General features: G+C 34.9%; 1 protein-coding gene and 1 long non-coding RNA gene across 2 annotated transcripts; both read left to right on the top strand.

Moving 5' to 3' along the window:
* The first annotated feature begins 12,089 nt into the window (after nucleotides 1-12,089).
* Nucleotides 12,090-14,788, top strand: CYN (cyanase). Its single transcript, XM_086660755.1, has 4 exons — nucleotides 12,090-12,513; nucleotides 12,652-12,723; nucleotides 14,235-14,343; nucleotides 14,529-14,788. Exons 1-4 carry the CDS (start codon nucleotides 12,239-12,241, stop codon nucleotides 14,571-14,573), a joined length of 501 nt encoding a protein of 166 aa, XP_086516881.1. The 5' UTR covers nucleotides 12,090-12,238; the 3' UTR covers nucleotides 14,574-14,788.
* Nucleotides 14,789-17,169: 2,381 nt separating this feature from the next.
* LOC147558992 (uncharacterized) lies at nucleotides 17,170-18,335 on the top strand. The gene is made up of 2 exons (XR_015234473.1): nucleotides 17,170-17,405; nucleotides 17,997-18,335. It is a non-coding gene; the product is annotated as an uncharacterized LOC147558992 (long non-coding RNA).
* Nucleotides 18,336-19,503: the final 1,168 nt, after the last annotated feature.

Here is a 19,503-nt window from a genome sequence, read left to right as displayed (position 1 = left end):
TTATCCTGAATTAAGGGATTTGGTTGGTGGAATAATATGCAATAGAAATTTAAACTCTCCTTCTAAAGCTACAAATATTTTCAATTATTATTTATCCTGATGAGAGTTTAGAAGTTAGATTTATTGAACTTGTAATTTACTGTCGTACGTTGTGCGTAAATGGAATATCGTGACAAATTTCCTAATCATATGAGATATCTTATGGGTGGTGTGTATACATGAGTTCGTATGTACATCTCGTGTGTACTTGTAATCAATAGTGTTAGGACTTTTTTTGTTGTTGTCGAGAATAGTGTTAGGACTTTTTTTTTGTTGAACATAGTGTTAGGACTTGAGATAGTAAAGTGTTGTTTTTGGTGAGAGTAATGTTAGAATAGGTTACAAATCAAAGCCTACTTCAGACCTACATGATAACGACCTCTATTATTTTTCTCTCTCTTGATGAACTTATTTGCTTTTAATAGGCGGTTGATTCATATTTAGGTATGGGATAAGCCCATTTTTGTAGCTTCTTCTCTCATATTTATTTAAGTTAAGGTCGTTTCATATTAAGATAATTGTGGTTCATAAAGAAGTTAAATTTGCAAGTGACAAAATAGGGAACCTAATAATGAAGAATTGAAGAAATTAAGGTAAATATATACGTAAACGCTCGTAATCCACGGTACTTTGTTCAATTAAGCAGTAAATGTGCAACTATAATAAGTTATATTCGTTTCTGCGAGGAAATTATGCTATTAAGTCTAACTTTTTATTTTATTAGTTTACTAGGCATAACCCGTGCTCCGACACTGCCAATTCTGTTAAGCATTTCATACGTCATAAAGTGGTTGGGCTACCCCTTACGAAAATGAACAACCTTTAATTTACAACAATAAACCTTCCGCTATCAGAATTATTAGATCTTTTACCACAGACAAACCACTCTAAATCTTTGAGAATGTAAATCTTCAAAAACAAATTGGTGTACAATTTCTTTTAACTGTCTCCCTCGCCGAACCCTAAAAATCTCTACTTTATTCAAATCTTCCATAACTTGAAGAACCAGACAGATGAAGCCATCTTCACAAAAGCTTGACAACGGAGTCTTGATGTCCACCATCAACATTAATCATTATTTATACCCAAAATTGTTGTCCTTATACTTGAATTAATAATCAATAAATACTTTGTGCTGATGTCAAAAAATGATTTTCCGTTATATCAGCATGAAATATGGACTTAATGCATGACAGCGTAATTATGAAGTTGATTTAGGTTTCATTTCTTTATAGGCTAAGATATCAGAGAAAATTCTGCAAATGATACAATGGAGTAAGTAGATTTAGGTTTCATTTATTTATAGGCTAAGATATCAAGTTGATTTCTCTCATTTGACGGGTAATTATGAAAGCTCCAAGCAAAAATGGTAACAAAATATTCTACATTTCTATCATTATTATTTTATAATTTAAATAAAAGGAAATCTTACCCTCTTATGGTATAGTTTAGACCAATTCGAAATTAATATATTTGAGATTTGCTAATATGATAAGCAAAAATTATACCGGTAGGAGTAAATGTTGGTTCACCTTTACATGCTTACTCGATAAAGAATTATTAACTTCTACCCTATTTTAGAATTAAAAGATGTTATTTGGGGTGTTTATTGGGACAAAGATTAACTCTTTTGATTTCGAAATCTACCTTTTCAATTATGCCATCATTTGTTCCAAAATCTTTTAGAATTGAGTGCATTTCTTTAATACTACCGGGGATTTTGGTGAAATGCCCCGATTGGAGGGTGTTTTCCTTTTTTTTGCCCCACCTCAAGAAATGTTTGGTAAAATGTCCTCTTTCAAGTTTGCCGTTTTTTTGTTTCCCACCTTACCCTCCTATAAATAACATATCTAGAATTTCTAGATATGTTCAGATTATCCCCAAATCAGAGAAAGAAAAGGGGGAAAGCGATTTCTTCATCTCTCTCCTCTTGAATCTCACTAGTAGCTCGATTTCACTGAACCATCCGTTCAAATTTCTTGCTCCAACCAATCTGTCACTCGAAGTAACTCGATTTTGATCTCTTTTTCATCTCTTCAAGACACCTAAGGTTGAATCATAAGCTTGAGAAGCTCCCATACTTTCTCTCTAGGTCGAAATCTATAAAGACTATTCTCTATCTATCTCAAACAGGTATTTCATCTTTAAATTTACACAATGTTATATGTTTACATTTGATTTTATGTTGTATCAATGGATTGAAATCTAGGGTTTGATTATTTACCAAAACCTATGGTTTATACTACAAAAAATTTATGGTTTTTATTGTGTGTTTTATTTTGTGGTTCGATTGATTGTGTGTTTGATATTGAATGATTATCGATGACCCTTTTGTTATAGTAGTTGTCTTGCAGTTTGTAGTCGCATCTTCTCGTTACTTGTGGATGAATTTTTTCATTATGGGTGTATTATCCATGAAAGTTACCAAAATTAGCTGGTATTGATAAATGTGATTGTTCTAATATGGTTATTATGCGATATCAGAATATGTTAGATTTTGAGATGGTTGAATAGTTGCCTCTGCGAGAGCTAAATAGTTTTCGTAGAGATGAAATAGTTTTCGTAGAGATGAAATAGTTTTCGTAGAGATGAAATAGTTTAACATGTCTTGTTGTTTCCTTTGCTACATTAAGTTAACCAGTTGCAACAACATGACCTTGTTATGAACAACAAAAGCTGTTACAATGTGCTAAGAGATGATTCACCTTCGACTCTCGGCAATCTGGTGTTCCACTTCTTATGTGTGTTACTTGATCCGTTGCACGTATTGTTTGCTCTCGAAGAATGTCAATGTCTAGCTCTTCTTCTTTAAGTGAGATTATGGAGGTGAGTTATTACAGATTTTCTTTGAGTTTCTTCTTACAAAGTATTTGTGAAGTGGATTTTGCTAGGAATTTGAGTAGATTAAGTATCCGCCCATTTCCTTTATTTTACTTTGTCTATATCTTGCTGGGATAGACTCTAGAAAACAATATGGGAAGTGAAAATAACACACATAAACTTAGGAGGTGGAAACAGAAGTAGGAAAGATAACTATGCAATTGCAACGGGTGGTTTATTCTTAATATCTTAGCATGCGACACAAAAATATCAACGACTGCAGAACTTAGGTTTGATATAAGTTGTCGGTTCTAGAATTGCATAGTGAAACCCAGGATGCTAGAAAGAGAAGATATGAATAGAAGTGTTTGATGAGATCAAATTCATTTTACTAAAATGGAAGCTGGAACGGGATAATCAGTACTGAAAATAAGTTGTAATGGGTAGCATTCTATGCTAGTAGAAGAGTGGGTAATTAAGTTAACGAGACACTCCTTTGATTGAAAGGGGAAGAATAGTAAGAGAACGAGAACTTATTAGATAGTCCATGTCTGTTAATTTTGTAAAACAAGATAACCACGGCTTTGTGATTGAATCTCATAGGATTTTGGTTTCTTTGTATGAAAAAAAGTTAGAGCTTAGAAAAGCAGTTGGGTGTTTATTTGCCATGTTTGCAGGTTACCCCTTTGTGCCTCATACATGAACTCGTTACTCCATGACCACCATTAAAATCATAGTTCAATATGTAATTGTATGCAAAAGTGTTCATGGTGTTGTTTGGTTTTAATGATTTTAATGGAGTTTTTGTAATAGATTAATCTTAATGGGTACTCTGTAAACTAATTATAAATTGTAATGCTTTTGTTTGTGGGTAAAGAGTTCAGGTATAAGGCACAAAGGGAAGGGATAGAGCATGAACTCCGAGAATAGAAGAGCTCCAAAAACTTGAAGCAAAGGAAGGAACAAAGGCTTGAACCAAGACTGCTCGAGAAGTATAAGCATTCACGTATTATTGTTGTTTCACTTTTAGGTTATTGTGTTGAGGAAAACAAAGATTTTTTGGTTTATGAATTTATGTCTAATAAGAGCTTGATATTTGTAAATCTCTTTCAGTTCTTTATCGTGAGGTGATCCACAAATTATTTAATCAAGTAAAGATCGGTGGCTTCATATATATCGATCCCCTTTAAGTGAGTTTGACATGAAATCACCGATATGCACTCCAGTAGCTTGCGTGGGTTACTATAATTAGGTTGGAGTTCAAATCGGTTGGCTCATGTCGAATCCGCTTAAAGGGAATCGACACAAAGCCACCGATTTGAACTCCAAAAGCTTAGCAAAGCTACTAGAGTTGAGTTCGACACGAAACCGCCGATTGTCTTTGGGTGAGTTCGACATGGAGCTATCGATTTTAATTGAAACCATGATTTAGGTTGTTGTTTCAAATTGGTGACTTCGTGTCGATTCCCTTTAAGCGGATTCGACATGCGCCAACCGATTTGAATTCTAGTAGCCTAGGAAAGCTGTTGGAGGGATATCGGTGACTTCATGTCGAACTCATTTGAAGAGGATCGTAATGAAGCCACCGATTAGGACTGAAATAACTCTAGATTAAGCCACTGTTCAAATCGGTGGCTTAGTGTCGATTCCCTTCAGGGATTTCGATATGAAACTACCGATTTGTATTGAAACTATGATATAGATAGTCGTTACATAGAAACACCAATAACGTGTTCTTCTCTTTGCATTTTACAAAATTAATGTTCAAATTTAACGGAAAACAATAAGAGTACAAAACATTCAACAATATATGATTGAAAAATTGATATCAGCCAATGGAATGGACAACAACATAAGTCAACTCGTATGACATAATGGCCTCTCCTTGGAATTTCATCAAACACTTGATTGACTAAGGAAGAGACCCACACTTTGCATACTTGTGTTTCCATTACATGATGACATAATAACCTCTCTTAGTCAATTCATCAAACACTTAATTGGCAAGGTAAGACACCTACATTTTACATATTTGTGTTCCTACGACATTATAACATAATAACTCCTCTTAGTCATTTCATCAAACACTTGATTGGCAAAGTAAGAGACTCACATTTGCATACTTGTATTTCTATTACATTGTAACATAATAACCTCTCTTAGTCATTTCATCAAACACTTTATGGTCATACATTTCATCTGGATTTTTGCTAATTGTTTTATTGATGAAGATTATGATTTTGGAGGGACTTCAACCTTCGATTGATGAAGAAGAGAGACAAATTTACTTCATAAGGTCGATCGATTTGATGATTTTGAAAATTTTGACCTAGAGAGAGAGTGAGAGCTTTCAAAGGTTTCTTAGGATCCACTTTAGCTTAACGAGGAGTTGAAAGAGAAATCAACTGAGATATTTGAGAACTAAGACTAGATTGAGATAGAAATTTGAAGTGATAGTTGATTCAAATAGTGATTTCGAGCTTTGGTTGAGAGGAAATCAAGAGAGAGATGAAGAACACCCGTTTTACGTTCTGATTTGGGGATAATCTGTACATATCTAGAAATTCTAGATATGTTATTTATTGGAAGGTAGGGTGGGAAACAAAAAAATAAAAAAGTGGAAAAAGGGCATTATACCAAATTTTTCTTGAGTTGGGGCAAAAAAAGGAAGTGCCCCTTGGATCGGGGCATTTCACCAAAATCCCCAATACTAAAATATTAAGAGTTATCCGGAATTCAGGGATTTGGTTGGTGGAATAATACGCATTAGAAATTTAAACTCTTCTTCTAAAACTACAAATATTTTCAATTATTATTTATCCTGATGAGAGTTTAGAAGTTAGATTTACTGAACTCGTAATTTATTGTCGTACGTGGTGCCTAAATGGAATATCGTGAAAAATTTCCTTATAATCATATGAGATATCTTATGGGTGGTGTGTATACATGAGTTTGTATGTACATCTCGTGTGTACTTGTAATCAATAGTTAGGACTTTTTTTGTTGTTGTTGAGAATAGTGTTAAGACTTGAGATAGTAAAGTGGTGTTTTTGGTGAGAGTAATGCTAGAATAGGTTACAAATCAAAGCCTACTTCAGGCCTACACAATAACGACCTCTTTTATTTTTCTCTCTTGATGAACTTATTTGCTTGCAATAGGTGGTTGATTCTTATTTAGGTATGGGATACACCCATTTTTGTAGCTTCTTCTCCCATTTTCTTTAAGTTAACGTCGTTTCATATTAAGATAATTGTGGTTCATAAAGAAGATCAATTTGCAAGTGACAAAATAGGGAACCTTATAATGAAGAATTGAAGAAATTAAGGTACGTATATACGTAAACGCTCGTAATCCACGGTACTTTGTTCAATTAAGCAGTAAATGTGCAACTATAACAAGTTAGATTCGTTTCTACAAGAAAATTATGCTATTAAGTTTCACTTTTTATTTTATTAGTTTACTAGGCATTATTTCTGCTGGCAGCCAATTCTGTAAAGCATTCCATACGTCATAAAGTGGTTGGGTTACCTGTTACGAAAATGAATAACCTTCAATTTACAAAAATAAACCTTCTACTATCAGAATTATTAAATCTTTTATCAAAGACAAACCACTCTAAATCTTTGAGAATGTATATCTTCAAAAACAAATTGGTGTACAATTTTTTTTCGTCGACTCCCTAGTTGAACCCTGAAAATCTCAACTTTATTCAAATCTTCCATAACTCGAAGAACCCAGACAGATGAAGCCATCTTCACAAAAGCTTAACAATGGAGTCTTGATGTCCACCATTCAGTATTAATACTTATTTATACCCAAAATTGTTGTCCTTATACTTGAATGAACAATCGATAAGTACTTTGTGCTGATGTCAAAAATGACCTTCCGTTATATCAGCGTGAAACAGGGACTTGATGCATGACAACATCCGTTATGATCGAATATTCTGGTAAGTTGATCGTGATTATTTTCGTCTGCTTCTTGCTCCAACTCAGATTCCTTGCTCCTGCTCCTTGATTCCTGAGGGAAAACCTGCAAAGGGTCCGAAAACTGCTTCGACGCCTAAGACAATTAGGATGCTCTTTGTAGTAAAAAAATTGAATATTGATTGAACCTTATCTGGGGCGAGTTATGGGAACTCTGTGTAAGGGGCGATCTTTCTGGTTGAGAGATCGTATTAAAGCTTATCAAGAGTATCAAAAGCTTGTCTTGTAGAGGACGATGGGGGGCCCTTTTATAGGCTGAAGTTGACCGACGGTGTTTAGGTGATCTAGATTAGGCGGTCGTGATCCACCGTTTACGGAAGTTTCCCACTGTTCGTGGTTAGGGTTTCCCTTGTAGTTATCTAGTATCTAGTATAAATAGAAGTTCCTAAGTTCAAGGATCCTTCGTAGATATCCTGCCGAGGTGATAGATTATCTAGGAGATGTTCCTCCTTTGGGATTCTTGAAGTCCAAACTTGCTTCAAGAAAAATTAAATGCAAAAAGAAGATAGACAGAGTAGAAGATTCACATTGTAATTAGAAAAATAATACAATTGATCTGACTGAGAAGGAGGAAAGTTAAGAATGTCCCCCATCAACCCTTGGTTCGGGTCCTTCCGAGGCGGAAAAAGGGTCATTCCAGACTGGCTCTCCCGTTGAACAAGTATAAATTTTCATTTAATTTAGACATAGCCAAAACCCATTGCCTTTGAACAAAAAACCCTTCTCATCAACCGAAAAGTATAAATGTAATTCTAATAGATAGACATGGCCAAAACCCATTACCATTGAACAAGTATAAATTTTCATTTAATTTACACAATAAAACTATGAGATAAAAAACCTTTCTTTCTTCTGATATTAAAAGTGGAAGTGTTAGAATCGCAAAAGATTTTGACAAAAAAAATTAACCAGCTGATGTGGCGGTTGTGATATTCATCTCTCAACGGTCCAGATTTGGTTAAACTTTCAAACCACAACTGCCACATCAGTTGGACAACTACTTTTGTCAAAATCTTTAGTGATTTTAACATTTCCCTATTAAAAGTACATATAATCCAAGCATGGAGGAACTGAGATTGATAGTTCTCGAGATTAGAACCATGTTACAACTTTGTCGCCTCCTAAGAGACGAGAGTGAGTGAAAAGCTCTTGAATGTAAGATGATCTTTTACGAGTTTGTACTGATCTTCTGACCCGAATCCTCGTTGTTGTCATCGTTGTTGGACCCGAAAAGGAGAGACTGTATCTATTGATTGATAGACCTCTGATAAGCATTTGCTCAATATCAATGTTACTCAGATCAAGTGACAATGTACCCTCCCTACCAGTTTCCAGTTCTATCACAAATTCACTACAATGACACGTTTACCTCCCCGCATTCCATCCTTGTCCTGTATCCTGCTTTGTCAGGGCGGCACCAACATTCCATCCTTGTCCTGTATCCTGCTTTGTCAGGGCGGCACCAACATTCCATCCTTGTCCTGTATCGACATCAAAGGTAATCTCAATGTTAGAACATAATATATATATATATATATATATATATATATATATATATATATATATATATATATAGAATCGATATTTCAAAAGGAATCTCGCTAATAATGGTTCATGGTTGGTATACGTAATTAGTTTTGTTTTTCTTGACTAAACATCCTCCAAAGATAGTGAGCAAATAATCCTGACCCTACTTCTAATGTCTAAAATACTAATAATGCATGGGTAAAAATGGTAGTCATGATAAAGGAACCGTCGGACCGATTAAGAAAAAAACATATTGGGATTAAGAAAGATCCATATGAGGACTATATAATAATATTTAGTACAAATTATTTACATATTTTACATACCAGTTTGCTGCTTTCGAATATCTTCGTTTTCGTCCTTTAGTGTACACACCCTCTGGCACTTCCTCATTTCTTTTGTAGTTTTCTCTCGAGACTATTCTCGTTGGTGTCACTTGTGCCCAATGGTGATTGGTGTACTTCTGGCATCATAGTTAGACAATTATTCAGTCTTGATTTGAAGCACGAAGGATATAAGCCAACAAAGCTAAGTTATATGGGTTGAAAGTAATGATGAGAAATTTTCCGAAACAATTCGTTTTATTTTGTGCTCTAGAGATGGAGCACTGAAAACTTGAGGAAGAACAAAAACTAGTACCAGATTAGTTTTCTGTGGGCACTAATTTTCCAAATAAGTTTCATGGATTAGTTTTCAAAATAGTATAGCATTTTTAGAATAAGAAGCTGGTTTAGAATTTGTTGTATAAAGTACTAAAAGATTTAGATTTTTGAAAAGATCTCAAGAACAACAAAAAAATGAACAAAAAAAAAGATAAGAAAACATTACCTTTTTTAAGTGTTTCTCTCCACACGACGTCAAGAGCTTGAATTGCTTCATCTGGTGCGCTATAAAGGTAAATCAAGTTCTCGAGGCCAATGCATGAGAGGATGCACATGAGAGTGAAAGTCATAATGATAAATAATGTACTCCTGCAAAGTAAGACGTTGTGTTGAATTAACTTTCGTACAAGAATAACATAGAGAACAATAGAAGAATTGTGTGTATGAAAGTAAAAGAGAAGAAAATCATAAAGATATATTATGTTTCTGTTTGAAAGTAAAAGAGAAGAAAATCTACAATACCAAATAGTTTTGCACCAGTGGAGGGTCCTATCATCTTTCAACTTGCGGAAGTTCACAAGTTTCATTTGAGCCGAGTAGTCGCCTTTATAACAAAAACGGCATGATTCAACATATTTGTTGATCATCTGATTAGCCAAGTGCTCCTTCACAGATTACCCTTACTAATTGTGAGACCAAAACAAAAGAAGAGCTAAAAGAAAAGTTAAACAACTACTTGTACCAAGTACTCAGACATTGGATACAATATCAGAGAAAATCCTGCAAATGATACCATGGAGTGAGTAAATTTAGGTTTTATTTATAGGCTAAGATATCAAGTTGATTTCTCTCATTTGACGGGTAATTATGAAGGCTCCAGGCAAAAATGGTAATGAAATATTCTACATTTCTATCATAATTATTTTATAATTTAAATAAAAGGAAATCTTACCCTCTTATGGTATAGTTTAGACCAATTTGAAAATATAGTTGAGGTTATCTAATATGATAAGCAAAAATTATACCGGTAGGAGTAAATGTTGATTCTTCTTGACAGGCTTACTCGATAAAGAATTATTAACTTCTACCCTATTTTAGAATTCAAAGATGTTATTTGGGGTGTTTATTGGGACAAAGATTAACTCTTTTGATTTCGAAATCTACCTTTTCAATTATGCCATAATTTTATTCCAAAATATTTTTAGAATTGAATGCATTTCTTTAATACTAAAATCTTAAGAGTTATCTGGAATTTAGGGATTTGGTTGGTGGAATAATACGCAATAGAAATTTAAACTCTTCTTCCAAAGCTACAAATATTTTGAATTATTATTTATCCTGATGAGAGTTTAGACGTTAGATTTATTGAACTCGTAATTTACTGTCGTATGTGGTGCGTACTGGAATATCGTGACAAATTTCCTTATAATCATATGAGATATCTTATGGGTGGTGTGTATACATGAGTTTGTATGCACACCTCTTGTATACTTGTGATCAATAGAGTTAGGACTTTGTTTTGTTGTTGTTGAGAATAGTGTTAGGACATGAGATAGTAAAGTATTGTTTTTGGTGAGAGTAATGCTAGAATGGGTAACAAATCAAAGCCTACTTTAGACCTACACGATAACGACCTCTATTATTTTTCTCTCTCTTGATGAACTTATTTGCTCTCAATAGGCGGTTGATTCATATTTAGGTATGGGATACGTTCATTTTTGTAGCTTCTTCTCTCATTTTTCTTTTAAGTTAACGTCGTTTCATATTAAGATGATTTTGGTTCGTAAAGAAGTTAAATTTGCAAGTGACAAAATAGGGAACCTAATAATAACGAATTGAAGAAATTAAGGTAGGTATATACGTAAAAGCTCATAGTTCACAGTACTTTGTTCAATTAAGCAGTAAATGTGCAAACTATAGTAAGTTAGATTCGTTTCTGTAAGGAAACTATGCTATTGAGTTTCACTTTTTATTTTATTAGTTTACTAGGCATAGCCCGTGCCTCCGGCACTGCCAATTCTGTTAAGCATTTCATTTGTCATAAAGTGGTTGGGCTACCCTTTACGAAAGTGAATAACCTTCGATTTACAAAAATAAACCTTCTACTATCAGAACTATTAGATCTTTTACCAAAGAGAAACCACTCTAAATCTTTGAGAATGTAAATCTTCAAAAACAAATTGGTGTAGAATTTCTTTTCACCGACTCCCTCGTTGAACCCTGAAAATCTCAACTTTATTCAAACCTTCCATAACTTGAAGAACTCAGACAGATGAAGCCACTCCACAAAAGCTTGACAATGGAGTCTTGATATCCACCATTTAATATTAATGTTTATTTATACCCAAAATTGTTGTCCTTATACTTGAATTAATAAGCAATAAATACTTTGTGATGATGTCAAAAAATGGTTTTCCATTATATTAGCATGAAACAGGGACTTGATGCATGACAGCGTCCGTTATGATCGAATATTCTGGTAAGTTGATCGTGATTCCTTTCGTCTTCTTCTTGCTCCAGCTCAGGTTCCTTGCTCCTACTCCTTGATTCGTAGTGGAAAACCTGCAGAGGGTTCGAAAACAGCTCCGATGCTCAAGACAGTCAGGTTGCTCTTTGCAGTAAAAAGATTGAATATTGATTGAACATTTTCTAGGAGCGAGTTATGGGAACTCTGTGTAAGGCGCGATCTTTCTGGTTGAGAGATCGTATTAAAGCTTGTCAAGAGTATCAAAAGCTTGTCTTGTAGAGACCCGGTGAAAGGATGGACAATTATACTAGTAAATGCTTAAATATTAAATATTAAATGTACTTTGATATTCTTTATATATTTTAAATACATATTGGCCCCGATGTACTATTTTCTGGAATAATGAAAATCTGAAAACTCGATACCCCACCGTTCGATACTCAAAAACCTCGAAAAATTTGACGGATTTCTGACACAAGGATTTTACAAATAACCCATCCGATTAAAACCGAGAATCCAAATAGAGAAAGAATTTCAAAAGCCCGCCCGCCCGCCCGTCCCTGATCCGGTGAATGATATAAGCCCGAGTGGCCCGGCCCAGACCGATTCCCACCCCTAGAGTCTTAGACTCCCTCTCTCATAGTCTCATACTCTCATGTGTGATTCTTGTTATTCGAGCTGCCGTGCTCATCCTTGCCGCTTATAGGTTTGAAGTTTTATTGCCTTTTCAATTCACCAACCACCCTTTACTTTCCTACTTCTCTCTGCAAAAAGTTAGAGAGAGAAAATTTTGAGGATGGAAGGAAGCACAAGCAAAACCACACTGATATCTTATCTTCACTCAGTAAAAGAGAAATCAGGCAAATCTTTTTCTCTCATCGCACAAGAGACTGGTCTCACAAACGTTTACGTTGCCCAACTCTTCAAAAGACAAGCTCAATTGAAGCCTGAAACTGTTCCTAAATTAAGAGCTTCTCTTCCTGGTTTGCCTGGTGAAATTATACAGGAAATGATGAAACCACCCATAAGATCTTACGACCCTAATCTCATTCAAGAACCTACTGTTTACAGGTTTGTTGTTATCTTCTTTAATTGGAATTTGAGTTTGAATTTGGGGTTTGGATTAAATGTTGGGTTTAGGGTATTATTTCTGTAATTGAATGTTTTGAGATGAAATTGTTTTGTAATCATGGGTGTGGTGTTTTATAGATTGAATGAAGCAATTATGCATTTTGGAGAAAGTATTAAGGAAATTATCAATGAAGATTTTGGTGATGGCATGTAAGTTATCAAATTTACTAATTATCTCTCATCTTTAAGTTCTGCTTGTTTGTTCATTTCTTAATGGTAGCATTCCCTTTTGTAGTTAGCTATTAGATTATTGTTTATTGAAAATTACTAGCAATTCCTATTCTCAGACTTATGTTGTTATTTTACTCCGTAATCATTTAAGTATAAGGTTATATATAGATGGATATTCTAAAAAGGCCGACAATTTCGAGTCGATTTTAAGTGGCAATAGAGAGGCTACTTTTCGACGTTTCTTCTAAGGAAGTCAAAAAGTAGTTTATTTAGAAATTGTAGCAATACTTTGCTGGTTGATAGAAATGGAGAAAATTGGTACAAGAAGATGAAGATATGGAAGCTTAATGTGCTTTCTTCTTTGGTCGTGTAAACTCGTTTGTAACCAGGATTAATAGGATTGATTAAACTTCAAGTAGAAATGAAGTGACCACTCCAAGCTATCGTAGAGACTCGGCCAAGCCATGAACTCATAGGAGGGGACATTCCATTGTACTAGCTACTTTGTCCTCGATAGAGATCGATATGTCAAAAGTCTTGGACTCAATTTCTATCTTAAGAGAAAAAGCATTATGTCGATCACCTACCTCATACATGTTGGAAGGGCTTCAAAAAGTAAGCTGGACACAATGACATGAAGTAAAAATTATAATGCTTCTGCCTTCAAGGAAGTGGCCTGTCTGTTGACTTCTCTCCCCTAAACTTGCCACCCTTGGCCCAATTCAGTAGTGAAGTCAGAGAAGGAGCCTAAACCTTCTCCATTTGTCCCAACAACACGTCAAACTTGCCCTCTAGTGCCTCAACACGTGCCACAAATGAAGTCCCCCTTAGACGGAGTTGAGTTTCTTTACGAGTTTTCACGCTCAAATGACTTGCCTTATAATTCATCTACCCATGCCTCCAAGGAAGTGTCCACGTTTGTGGACTTCTCTCTCACAGACTCGCCACCCTTGGCCTAGACATGGCAGTAGTTCTCATTTTAAAACACACTAAAACTCATTATGCTAACAAAAGTTTGTTGTTTTGTGCTTATACAATTTTCTTTGACGTTTATACCATACTACCCTTTCTGGAGAAGGAACTTCTTGTTATTTCGTTGTCTCACGTAGCTTCATTTCCCATTGCCTTTCTTCGGGTATGTCATGTCTCTAAGTGGAGGATCATAGAGCCAGATTTTCATTCCCGACTTCCTCTGATTTGCACGTAAGTGTAGGATATGGGAACAAAAGCCACGACCAATCTGTGCTAATAAGCTAACGTTGTCCCAGCTTCTTTTTCTCGATTCTGTACGTCTTCAACCATTCATAAAAGGCTACGAGAGGGAAAAGAATTAACCTAGCTCTTCAGCTCTTGTAGGCATAAATAATGATACACAACAATTGAATATTCTTGTCGTTTTCCAATTTAAATTGATGCAGATAATTTGCTTATTTGTACAAATTGGGCAGTGACTAAGCATTTCCTTAACGGCTTTTTCATTTTTGTTTCAGTATGTCGGCTATTGACTTTTACTGCTCCGTTGACAAAGTTAAAGGCACAGATGGGAAGGATCGTGTTGTTGTGACACTTGATGGGAAATATTTGCCGTACACTGAACAGGTCAGTAGTTTTCTTAACAGTTAACAAATTAATGTTGACAAATCGGTTGTTAGATTTTGAAATATACTTTTAACTAACAAAACAAGAGAAAGTAAATAGGCTTAAAGTATATTGTTTCAATAACTACTACTATATATTCTGATGTTTTTTTTGTTCCTTTTTCTCCGTTTCTCGGCACTCGGCAGAAAACAGAGCATATGGTCTCTAGGTTGAAGTCCCAACAGAGCTAATCCAACACCTTTCTGGTCCCCAATGTGAGTGATAGACTCAGACTGTGTAATAAGCAAGTAAAAATGTGTGGGTTTTGGCTTTTGCTTGTTTTGTTTGTTTGGGCTTTCTCTTCCCTTCTATTTAAAAATAAGATCCCAATATATCATGTTGTGAACAAATCTCTTTGGATGTAAACTGAATAAAGTTGAAGGAATTCAAATGTCTTATTTTGAGTGATGCAGGCGCATAAACGTGTGGGCCCACGTCCACGCGTGCCCACATCCTATTTGGTTATAATAGTAGTTTATTTAGTATAGGAGAAGTTACTTTAATTTGATATTCATTTATTTTTAAAGTTTCTATGTTTGAGTAGTTTATTATTTTAGGAATCCTAGTTTGAGTCTATCTAGGAAGGTTTATTATCTTATAAAAGGAGATCTAGTCTATGTTATTATTCACCTTGAAGAGAAAAACCATTGAAGTTATTAAGAATTTTATGGTGTGTTTGGTTGCAGGATTCCTAAGTAGGATTTCTATCAAAAGTGGAATTTGGTAGGAATCATGAATCCTTGGTCTGTTTGGCTACCAAGAATCCTAGGACTCTTGAATCCTAAGGATTCCTGATTCCAATATTTGTATTGGACCAAAATCCCACCCTACCCCCTAGGATTTGTTAGGATTTTGGATTAATGAACCTAAACTTCAAACTTAAAATCAACAAAAAAATATTTCCTTCTACAAAATCATTATTTTTTTTCAAAATCATTATTTTTTTCAAAAATCATATTTTTTCTAAAGACATTTAAAAATACTCAAATAATAATAAATCATAGGATTCTTAGTTGCCAAACAAACCAAAAAATATTACTTGGATTCATGAATCCGTGGAATCATGAATCCCAAGGAATCATTAATCCGCGGATTCATGATTCCGCCATCCAAACACACCATTAGTTTATTTTATCGTTTCTTACAGTTTTCTTTATTGTTCTTAGTTTATTTTATTGTTCTTTATTTATTCCGCTGCGTCTACATCATTGAGTATCACCATAACTTCACTACCACCACCATCACCATCGTGCCTCCGCTACCACCATCATACCTCCACCACCACCACCACCATCGTCGTACCTTTACCACCACCGCCATTATACCTCCACCACCGCCATCATCGTACCTTCACCCCCACCATCATCGTACCTCCACCACCACCAGATCTCAACACTTCTATCACCACACCCACTACATTCACCACCACACAACTCTCGATATTAAGCTAAGTGTACAAAGAATTTTTGACAAAATTCTTGACTCGATGACTCACACGGTTAAAAGAACGGTACAGATCAAAGTCAAACTTCGAAAAAGTTTGAAAAACTTTTGTCTTTTAGTGAAAATGAGTCATTAAGTCAAGAATTTTGTCAAGAATTTTGTACATGTAGCACTCCCGTATTAGAGCAAAACTACTTCTACTACAGACAAAAACACTCGTGTCTTCTATGTTGCCTATACACAGAAAATCCTATACACGAAATCCGTTAGTAGTCTGTCAACACAAAAGGTCAATAAGTTAGGCTATCGTTTTGGAGAAACAAGAAATGTTTTAGGATACAAAAAAGGGAAATTGTAGATTTGGTCAAATTTTGATTTCGTCAAATTTTCCAAGCCAACATGATTTTTTCTTCTTTTTCATCTCCGACCAGTAACTCTGGCCGCCACCACCTAAAACTTTCTCTCTATCTACGGTTGTATATCTCTCCCTCTCTAAAACTCTTAACCTTTTCTTACTAAAACTTCATCTTTTTCTCTTTCTCACTCTCAATTCATATATTGTTTCGGGAAGGGAATCTGGGAACGGTCCCTTCGCCTGAACCCCTTTCGTCTTAGACAAACGAAAGGGTTTTAGGCTAAACCTACGTGGAGGGTTTCACCTGAAAACCTAAAATCCTCGAGAAAGGGTTCTGACAAACCTTCATTGAGGGTTTCGTGACCACTTGACCATGAGACTAAAATCAAACTAAAATCAACCTCATCAACTAAATTATGTTACCAAACCCACTTCTTTTTATTCCCTTATAAGAAGACATTCAGAGCAATCCTATAAGAACTACGAATCAAAGCTTATTTGAGATGTACACAAAATTAACGGTTTTTATAGTCGAGTCATCTTTATTTCTCTCTCTTGATAGATTTTTTCACTTTAGATGGATATTAGATTCTTCTTTAGGTCCGCAATAGGTCTACTTATGGTTATTTATTTGGGACCAAACTGAACCAAAACTGTTTATTATGGGTTTAGATCCTCATTTTCATACCCGGTAAAAATTTCAATACTAATTGAGTTACATATATCCGGCAGGAACCCAACTTTAGTAGGTGATTAATTGATACTTTTACAAATTTCAAAGTTTGAATTACTTATTATAGTTAATTATATGCTAATTACGTCATTGGTAATCAAAATATATTGAATAAATAACTTTATAACAACTTCAAACATTTAATAATAAAATTTGTTGGAAATTCTTATAATTCGATAAATACTTGATACACGACTGATACTGGCAATTTTCATAAGTTCTGGTTCTGGATCATTATACTAAAGAACCTAAACCGGAACCGTTAGAAATCGAAAACGTAATTTCTTAAAGGTTTCAATTCTGGCCGGAACCAGCCGGTTGACACATCACACACCCTACCTACTTGACTCTTGTGTCATTTTCCCCTAGAAGGTGCGAGAAGCTACAGCAATGGCAGCGGCGGCAACAAGAGCCATATCATCTTCTCGCTTCATCAACAACAACCTCTATGACCAATTCTTACATTAAAACCCTAGCTGAGGTTCTCGAAAGGTAATAAATAAACTATATCCAGATAGAGAGACAGAAATCATATTAAGATCGATTAGAATATATGATTTTCTGTCTTCCATTATTAGGTCTTGTCAATGTCTTCCTTTATTAGGTCTTGTCAATGTGTTCCTCAACTGGTTATACCTTTGTTGGATTTTTTTATTTTATTTCAGAGCCAATCTAGATTAGTAGGAGTGAGGTTTTTTCTTCAACTAATTTGTTCTTTCTCCAAAGTTAGATCTGAAATCTTGATTCGAAGTCTGAAATCAATCGACTAAGATATGAAATGTTCCTTTTTGTCTGTGCTGAGTGGTTGATTTTGACTCCATTTGAGACAGACTATTCAAATTCAGACGAGTCAGATTCAAAGCATGAGGTTAAGTAAACACCTCAATACCTCATTAGTGTGGTTTTTAGGTTTTGTGAATGTCTAGTTGGGAAGGCATATTTTGGGTTTGGATGTGAGATTGATGACGAGACCTTTAAGGAATTTTAAGGTTTGTGTTTGACGCAATAGGAGATCCATATTTCTTTTTGTTAAGTTACAATGTGATACTTTTTTTTAATATGTTCCTTTTGTTTCCCATTCAGGTTGTCGCAGAGTACTTTTTTCGTACTTCCAAATTCTTGAATTGATGTCTGAGATCAAGTACTATAGAGGTAAGCTTTTTAGACCGATGAATATAAATTACGGCAATTCTAAGCATAGATAGACTAACAATACACATTAGTGGAGATGTTTGATATTTTCACATGTGATGTTTGTTTGTTCTTAATTTAATTTTGGTCGATAAGGGTAGTAAGAAATTAGAATATATCCAGTATGATACAACAATATTGTATATATGTGATTTTTAGCTTTATTTGGAGAGTCTTGTATATTCAAAACCCACTTCTAATCAATGAATTAAATGTCCGTTTCGATCAAAATTCCCGTAGACATGAAAATGGAAATTTGTTAGTCATTTCGGCTGAAGTATTTCAAACTTTAAGTCCTTGATCTGGTATTGTTATGAAAACGTAATTAAATTTCGGTTTAGGTGAAAATTTAAGTGGGCATAGAAATGGAAATATTTCGGTCAATTAGAAAGATTTTCTTTGAGCGATTGATTAGAGGTGGTGAAACTTGACAGAAGCAAAATATTTTCTGTAATGACGAGTCCATCTTGGCAAAGCTGACGAGCTTTGACGAGGCAATGGTTAGTTTTGTATGCTAATGGACTCAGATTAAAGTCTTCCTTCCCTTGACTGTTCAGGTCTTCAATGATTGATGGAGTTTCAGATCAGTTGGGACGAGACATTTTGTATTTGATTATGCCACACTTAAGTCGAATAAAATAGAAAAGATACATATTCTTTAAGTAATTTGTGTGTACTAGTTCATCCCAGCAAAGCAGGAAGCCTGAAGAGGCAATGTCTAGCTTTGGATTCTAGTGGACTTATATCAATTTCTCTTTGACTGGATTCTGCTTCTCTCCTATGTACAGCTGCGAACGTGTAGAGATAAATACATGACTGTTTTTGAGGTCGGGCAGAAGAATGAGGCAATTAGCATGAAGTCAAATAAAATGATTTGAATAACATATGGTTTAGCTTAATGAGAGGTGTAAACTAGTCCATCTCAGCAAAGCAGGAAGCCTGAAAGGCAATGTCTAGCTTTGGATTCTAGTGGACTTATATCGATTTCTCTTTGACCGTATTTTGCTTCTCTCTTATGTGGAGTGGCGAACGTGTAGAGAGAAATAAGTGAAGCTCTTTAGCGCCTAAAAGTTATTGAAAATTGCACTGTTTTTAAGGTCGGGTAGAAGAATGAGGCATTTAACATTAAGTCGAATAAGATGATTTGAATAGCATATTGTCTAGCTCAGTCAAAGGTGTAAACTAGTCCATCTCAGCAAAGCAGGAAACCTGAAAAGGCAATGTCTAGCTTTGGATTCTATTGGACTTATATCTATTTCTCTTTGACCGTATTCCGCTTCTCTCTAATGTTGAGTTGCGTACGTGTAGAGATAAATACGTGAAGCTCTTTTGCGTCTAAAAAGTTATTGAAATTTCACTGTTTTTAAGGTCGAGTAGAAGAATGAGGCATTTAACATTA

Source organism: Eschscholzia californica, unplaced genomic scaffold (assembly GCF_041429995.1).
Source record: "Eschscholzia californica isolate CP2 unplaced genomic scaffold, dmEscCali1.0.p SCAF_2, whole genome shotgun sequence".
In the NCBI taxonomy this organism is placed as follows: Eukaryota; Viridiplantae; Streptophyta; class Magnoliopsida; order Ranunculales; family Papaveraceae; genus Eschscholzia; species Eschscholzia californica.
Note: the sequence above shows the minus strand (reverse complement) of the source record. Positions and strands in the feature narration are given on the sequence as shown.